Below are 7,849 nucleotides of genomic sequence, written 5' to 3' on the forward strand. Positions count from 1 at the left end.
ACAGACTTCCTGCCTCCCCATCTCCTTAGGAAAGGGTCCTGTAATTTCTTTACTTCCCTACACGAAGGACTCTGGAGTCCTTGAACCCTCCCTGGGATCAGGGAAGGACACTAGTGCCTGTGATCCCCAAATATACCCAGGCAGGGAAAGAACTTAGTGCTCCCTTTACTCACCTACCCTCAAGAACCAACATTGAAAAACTCCACAGGATCTCTATCTGTTATATTCTAGATACTCCCCTCCCAGAGATACCTTTCCTCTCTCTCTCTCTTTCTCTCTGTTTTTGTCCCTGTCTCTCTCAAAAGCCCTTACCTGTGTTCCAAGGCAGAAGAGTGGTAAGGACTAGGCAATGGGGGTTAAGTGACTCACCCAGGGTCATACAGCTAGGAAGTATCTGAGGCCACATTTGAACCCTGGACCTCCTGTCTCTAGTCCTGGCTTTCCACCCACTGAACCACCCAGCTGCCTCCACACCTCTCCTCTCTTGAAGTTTGGTAGGGTGAGTTTGAACTACTTAGGGAGACCCTATGTCTGGGTGAGGCACCCAGGGATAGGGCACCCAGGCACTCCAGAAATACTGACAGATATAACACACCTTCTCTACACATTCCCCAAGCACATTCTTCTCAGCCACCCACTATAACCATAGACAGAAGATGCAAAGGAAGATAAGCTTTTTGAGGGGAAAGACTGCTTTGTTTTTCTCTTTGTAGCCATAGTACAGTGCCTAGCATACAGTATTCACTAATTTAAATGAATTGTCCCAGCTTCTATAGAAACAAATGCAGAGATACACAAACTTGACATAGTAACTACACACTGCTGGCGAATTGTAAACACAGAGTCATGGAAATGCACAACACACACTTCCCACTCACCCACCACAAACACAGCATACAATTAGAAATCCTCCCCACTCCAGGAACATGTGGCCAGCTGGCCCATCTAACAGATAAACAACCCCCCTTTTACCATACATGGTGCATTCAGACTTTCCAGGTACAGTTCAACCAGGAAGTAACAATTTTCCCCTTTCGCCACTTTCTTTTCAAGGTCAGTGCCACTAGATCGTGGATTCACAAACTTTTATTTTTTAAACCCTCACCTATTTTGGGATGGATACTGTGTATTGGTTCCAAGGCAGAAGATCTGTAAGGGCTAGGCAATGGGGGTTAAGTGACTTGCCCAGGGTCACACAGTGTCTGAGGTCAGATTTGAACCCAGGACCTCCTGGCTCTGAGCCTGGTTCTTTTTCCACTGTGGCACTTGTAAGTGTTCCACACCCCACCCGAGTTTTTACTATCTCATGGCCACAAAAGTAACTGTTGGGCTCTGTTAGTTACCCTCTCAGTTGCTGCCACTTAGCTGCCTACCTTCATGAACTTAAAAAAAAAGTTTTGAGAACTGTTTCTATGTCAGTGGGTGGCTTCCTTTGTAACCCTATGCATTTTATTTTATGTATTTAAAAAATGATTCTGAAAGGGGCCCTAGGCTTTTCCAGACCGTTTCTAGGAGAACCTCCTGGGAGTCTTGGGGGCCTGGGCACTCTCTTGTTCTTTTCCTCCCAGCACGAAGAGGGAAACGAGCAAGCCTCAGGCACGCACCGCTGCTACGGTGGGGACACCGACCCAGTCAGCAGAGGCAGGGGATCGGCTTTCCCGCAAGCATGCTTCTCCCCTTCTAGGGGTCGTCTTCGTGGGCAGTCCCCTTGGGCCATCCCATCTCTGTGAATGGGTAGACAAAACGAGAAACAGGGTTTCCTCGCTCCCCTTCCCCCCTTGTCCTACTCTCCCTTTTCTCCACGCAGGGGGATTTCTAGTTTGGAGTCCCCAGTTTCATCGCCGACCTGGGCCTTGATGGGAACTGTCCCGGGCAGGGAGGTGGGCGGTGAGTTACGGAACTTGGGGGGGGGGGATGGTGGAGATGGAGGCGGAGATGGCGTGCGTCACATGGGGAGGGGTTGGAACAGATCCCATAGGAGAGAAGGGGGCGGGGCGGAACATGGGACCTCCCAACTCCCCAGAGGTGACGAAGATGCCAGGGCAGGGGATGGAGATGGAGATTGAGATGGGGATGGGGATGGGGATGGAGATGGAGATGGAGATGGGGATGGGGATGGGGATGGGGATGGGGATGGGGATGGGGATGGGGATGGGGATGGGGATGGGGATGGGGATGGGTAGGATTGACCAGAGGCAGGGTTGTGACGGAGCTGGATGGGGCGTGGTTCACCACGGGATTGGTGTGGTAGTTGAAACTTTCCCGAAGAGAACTACACCTAAGTCGGACCTCAAGGGAAATACTGAAGGGAGACTTTCCTCAAAGGAAATACTGAGGTCTCTCCTCTCTCATCCCTCCCCCTCGCTACGTAACCCTCCCCCCCCCAATTCCCCCATTCTTCTCCCCAAGGCTCCCGTTCGCCCCCCTCCCCCTCCCCAGGACCCTGGGGCGGGAGTGGGATTCTGGACGTGCTGGTGCCAGCTCCAAGCCTATTGTTTCTTCAGTGTGAACATTTAAAACTCAGAACTCGGCAAACGCTACAAATCAAGGCTTGATTTATCGTTTTGTCGATGACCTAGACTTGAGATGGGGAAAATGTTAATACTGGAGTTTAAACTTAAAAGTGTGTTGTTTGCATATTCCTCCCCCAACCAAATAGCGTAGTTAGACTTACTGGTACACCTTTTGAGGGGGAGGGTTGAAAGGGAGATAGAGAGACTAGATGACCGAGATAGAGAGAGGCAGAGACAGAGGCAAGAGAACAGAGAAACAGGTGAGAATCCTACGATTCTCGAGCAGACCCAGCTTGAGGCAGAATAGATTTTGTGGTTCTGGGTTTACACAGGACAGAGACAAACTAAAATAAATATGCTGTATTTGAGCCCTAAGACCAAACCGTCATAGCTATAGCAAGGTCGCCTCCACCCAGGGCAAGAGATTCCCCCTTAGCCCCCAGAGCTGGATGCTCTGGCTCTCGGACCTCCCCCCCCTCCCCCAAGCAGTGGGTGGATGAGGGGGAGTGGAGTCGGGTCCCCGCCCCGGAAGGTTACACTTCCTGGTCCCGAGGATAAAGCTGGCCCTCCAAGGCCCGCTGGGATATGACCCGATCTCGCCATGGGGGCCAATTCAGACCCGGAGAACCCAGACCACCTTTCGCAGGCTCCAGCCCGCACCTGCCGTGCCCTCGACTGGTTCTTGGTGACAGCGATACTGCTGCTAGCCGGAGTCCTGGCCGCTTACGCTGTTCTAGGGACAAACTCTGCCAGGCTCCCTGCTTCAGAAGGGCTCTCTGCTCCCCGGCCACCCGTTCAGGTAAGGGAAAATCCTTGTCCTCTTAACCCCCATTCCTCTCCCCATCTCCCAAGGACCTCTGGGTCCTTTCCCCTCCCTCTGTGGGGACAGACCGTAGTACCCAGGACTCCCACCTCCCTAGTCAAGGACCCTATCATTTCTTTACTTCCTCACAAGAAAAGACTCTGGTCACCTTGAAACCTCTCCCCCGAGGAAAGTAGCCACTGTCCACCTGGAAGGACCCTGGTGGCATTGAACTCTCCTGAATACCCTGTCAGGACTAGTTTCCGTGTCCCCCAAATATACCCCGCCAAGGAAGGAAGTCGGTGCTTCCTTCCCTCTCTGCTCCATCCAAGAGCCAGCATGGAAAAATTCCAAAGAATTTCTATCTTTTGTATTCTAGGTGCCCCCCTCCCAGGGATATGCCTCCTCTTCACCTCCCTTCTTCCCTCTCTAGCATTGTTTCCTTTAAAGACTCAGATCTTTCTCTTGAAATTTGTCAGGGTGGGTTTTTAACTCCTTAGGGAGACCCTATGGATGGAGGTGTGAAGGAAAGAAACCTTGAAGGGCAGCTATTATTGATCCCAGGATAAGCACCTGCCTTTGGAGTAGGGGATCAGATATTTCAAAGGGGTGTGTGTGTAGGTGGAAAGTACTGAAGGAGAGCCTGGTCATAGTCCAGAAGGGATGAAGGGAGGAAAGCTTTCCCTATATTCTTAGGAGAATAAGTGACTTCAACTTGTCTCTCTTCATTCCAGGGCCCCTATGCCCAGCTGGTGGTGAAAGATGGTAAGTTTCACACACCTCCCTCCCACCTCCATTCATTCCCCCAGTGTAGTGAATAGGGCACTGAATTTAGAGTCCAGAAGACCTAAATTCAAATCCTACCTCAGATGTTTATTGGCTCTATTACCCAGGACAAGTTGCTTACTTAACAAGAGGGTCGGAATAACTCAATGACTTTCATTCTTTCTTCTGCACCCCCCTCTAAATCCTTTGATCTATGCCCTCTTCTCATAAGAGGAAGAGAAATTTACTATCAGGGTCAAGGAAACCACCCCAGCTCAATGGTGTGTGTCTGTGTGTGTGTGTGTATGTGTGTGTGTGTGTGTGTGTGAGAGAGAGAGAGAGAGAGAGAGAGAGAGAGAGAGAGAGAGAGAGAGAGAGAGAGAGAGACAGAGAGAGAACCTTACCTTCTATCTTACATTGATTAAGTTGATACTAGGTATAGTTCAAAGGCATAAGAGCAGTAATGACTAGGCAATTGGGGTTAAGTGACTTACCCAGGGTCACACAGCTAGGAAGGGTCAGAGGTCATTTTTAAACACAGGTTCTGTAATCACTGAGCTGCCTAGCTGCTGTGTTTTAACTAAAAGGAGATTCTTTCCTTTTCCCAATCCTGGTTTTTTGCCAGGGTGGGACATAGAGATGCTTAAGCAACTCAGAAATTAATCCCCCATCCCATCACTAAACCTTCGATACTTCTTCCAGCCATTATTTGATACTGGGATTGTGGGAATGCTTGGGTTAGGCTGACGCTCTTTCTTCTTTTCCCCACAGTCTTGGTGCAGAACCAGACACTGAGCTGGTACAGCCACCCTCATCTTTCTGGTGTATTCTTGGACTCACAAATGACTTATGACACAGAAAAAGATGAACTGAAGGTCGGTGTCTCTGGGCTTTACTTTGTCTATGCCCGCCTGAAGCTTAATCAGGTGGTAGTTCCTGCCTACAGCCAGGGCACCGTCAAGGTCTCTGTGTCTGTGGGGCAGGACTTTGGACATCGAGCTGTCTTGACTCTCTCCCTGGATGTGGGACCTTCCAGCCCTTTCACAGTCACCACGTCTGAGACCTCCCTCCTCTTCCTGTATCCTGGAGATCGGCTCAGGCTGAGCATGAACACCACAGCAGGGGACTTCCAGGATTGGCAGCTCGTGTCGGAGGCCAGCACCTTTGGTCTTTTCCGAGTGGCCGCAAGGTAGCCCTTAACTGAATCTGGGACCTATTTATCGTGACCAATGAATCGAGACTTCTTGTTCTCTTTGGAAGATGGAGGACTGGGTGGGCAGAAATGCCCTTGTTTTATTTAACCTGGGGACCCCCTCTTGTGATTGAGTCATGGGGAATCCCCAGACTAACTGCCGGAAGTTCTCGGCGAACCTGAGTAGAGGGCTATAGGAGTCATGCGGAGAAATTCTGGGTCCTCACCGTCGGGGCGTCTGAGGGTAAAGAGGCAGAGTAGTCCTGGTTTTGAATCCTGTCTCTGACATTTACTTGTTTTGTAACACTGTGCCAGTCACTTAAACTCAGTTCCCTCATCTGTAAAATGGGGATAATCCTTGCACTGCCTACTTCATAGAGTTGTTGGGAGAGAAGTGATCTATAAACTTGAAAGCATTAGGAAAATGAAGGGTATTATTTATTTATTTATGTGATCATTCCTAGGTGAGGGACTGAGGCCAAGGCCTCTTCCCTATTGGCTTCTAGGGGTGCTAAACTACCTCCTGGGGACCTTCATGTGAAGTACTTGGAGATCACCTATCCTCTCAGTGGCAGAAGAGACTTGGGCAGGAGTTTGCTGGTCCAAGGAGCCCCAGGCCAATGAGAGGAGGGAGAGTGCCAGGCACTCTCCCATACCTCTAATTGTGTATTTATTCTGGGCAGGGTCCCTTTAAATTATTTTATTTATCACCCTCGTGCCCTAGCGATGTGTATGAAATAAGTCAGTGCTCTGTGAGTTTCCTGCATTGTGTGATTCTAGTGTGAGCAATATGGTACAATTGAAAGCTTTCATTTCCTACTTTGTAAAAGAAGAGGTTGGCCTCACACATCCCTTCTACCAATGATCTCTGTTCTTTGGGTCCTCCCAGCTCTGACATCCTATGAGTGCCAGAATCAACCGTGGTCCAGACTGGGAAAGTAGGAAAGACTAGATAAGTAGAACAAAATGGAGTTTTAAGAAATCATTTACCAAACCACTCAAATGAGCAAAATCCTTGAGCTTTGGGGAGAAAGAAACACAAGGTTGGAACTCCTGCTCTACGGAACCTGTTATAGTACCTCAATTTATTATGTCGTGAGGGCAGCAGGTGATACAATGGGTAGAGGGCTGTGTGACCCTGGACAAGTCATTTTAATCTCTATTTCAGATTCCTCATCTATAAAATGGGGATAATAATTGCACCTACCTCAAAGGGTTGTTGGGAGGATCAAATTAGATAATAACTGTAAAGCACTTAGCACAATGCCTTGCACATAGTATGTTCTATATCACTGTTGGCTTTGATGATAAAGATGATGAGATATTAAAAAAATGAAGAGACCTCTTGTCTGAATAATGTCCTCACGGTGAGGACCTCCTACAGGCAAAACTAGAGGGATCAGAGGAAGGAGAGAAGTAATTCGGGAAGACTTCCTAGAGAAGATCATAACTGGAAAATACTTTGAAGTACCTGCAGGAAAGAGGGATGGATGATCCAGAAAGGGGGCTGGAGGGTTGGCATCCTTGCTGTTCTAAGAACAGTACTCTCCATCTCTCAACTCTTGGGCAGTGTCTCTCCATGTCTGGGATGCTCTCCATCCTCATCTCCACCTCCAGGCTTCTCTGGCTTCTTTCAAAAGAAAATCCTCCCTTCCATAGGAAAACTTCCCCAATGTCTCATAATTCTAGTGTCTTCCCCCTGTTAATTATTTCCTATTTATTCTATTTATAATGTGTGTATAGATTTGCTTGTTATCTCCCCATTAAATTGTGAGCTCCTTGAGAGTAGAGACTGCCCCTTGCCTCTTTTTGTATCTAATGTTTAACCACAGTGCCCGATTCATAGTAGGCACTTAATAAATGTTTATTGGATGTTTATTGACTGACTGGCCGACTGACTAATTGTGGGATTGGGGAACAGATTGATCTATCAGAGAAAGTTTAGTTGCATTCAAGGGCCAGTTAAGAACCCATGGCCTGGGTTGTCAAGTAAAGAGTGTGATTTGGGGCAGGGGGTGATGGACGTATTAGGACATGGTGTAGTAGAGAGACTTGGTGCAAAATAAGGGGGTTGGACCAGACCTTTGAGGTTCCTTCCAGTTTCAACTTTCTAGAAATCTATTGATAAGCATTATTAAACTTTTACTATGTTTCAAGTGATATATTTACTAGGTTCTAGAGATGCAAAAGAAAAAATGATACAATCTCTGACTTCATAATCCCTGAGTTTCTCTGGCAGAAAGAAACACTATGTACCTATTAATGTATATGCAGAAAATAAATACAAGATAAATTTTAAAGAAGGAGGCACTAGCACTAGGAAGGATTGGGTGAGACCATGTGAGGCAGACAGGTTATATAAGTAGATAGCACTGGAGCTAGGGTCAGGAAGATGAGTTCAAATCCTGTTTCAGACTTCATCATTGTTTAATAAAATATTTATTTTGATGGATTGTTATGAAACTGCTGAAGGCCTAGGTTCTGTCTCTGCCACACATAAACTGTTTGCAGGACAGTAGAAGTCTTGGGCAAGTCACTTGATTTCCTGGTGCCCCAGGTACTGCAGATTGGCCACAA

General features: G+C 48.0%; 1 protein-coding gene across 1 annotated transcript; it reads left to right on the forward strand.

Annotated features, from left to right (window-relative positions):
* The first annotated feature begins 3,114 nt into the window (after positions 1-3,114).
* TNFSF9 (TNF superfamily member 9) lies at positions 3,115-7,150 on the forward strand. Its single transcript, XM_007489029.3, has 3 exons — positions 3,115-3,312; positions 4,050-4,080; positions 4,852-7,150. The coding sequence occupies exons 1-3, from the start codon at positions 3,115-3,117 to the stop codon at positions 5,271-5,273; spliced, it is 651 nt and encodes a 216-aa protein (XP_007489091.1). The 3' UTR covers positions 5,274-7,150.
* Positions 7,151-7,849: the final 699 nt, after the last annotated feature.

Source organism: Monodelphis domestica, chromosome 3 (assembly GCF_027887165.1).
Source record: "Monodelphis domestica isolate mMonDom1 chromosome 3, mMonDom1.pri, whole genome shotgun sequence".
In the NCBI taxonomy this organism is placed as follows: domain Eukaryota; kingdom Metazoa; phylum Chordata; class Mammalia; order Didelphimorphia; family Didelphidae; genus Monodelphis; species Monodelphis domestica.

Coding starts and splice junctions, on each gene's coding strand:
- TNFSF9 (XM_007489029.3), top strand. CDS start 3,115: ATGGGGGCCAATTCAGACCCGGAGAACCCAGACCACCTTTCGCAGGCT. Junction 3,313..4,049: donor CTCCCCGGCCACCCGTTCAG/GTAAGGGAAAAT, acceptor TCTTCATTCCAG/GGCCCCTATGCCCAGCTGGT. Junction 4,081..4,851: donor CCAGCTGGTGGTGAAAGATG/GTAAGTTTCACA, acceptor TTTTCCCCACAG/TCTTGGTGCAGAACCAGACA.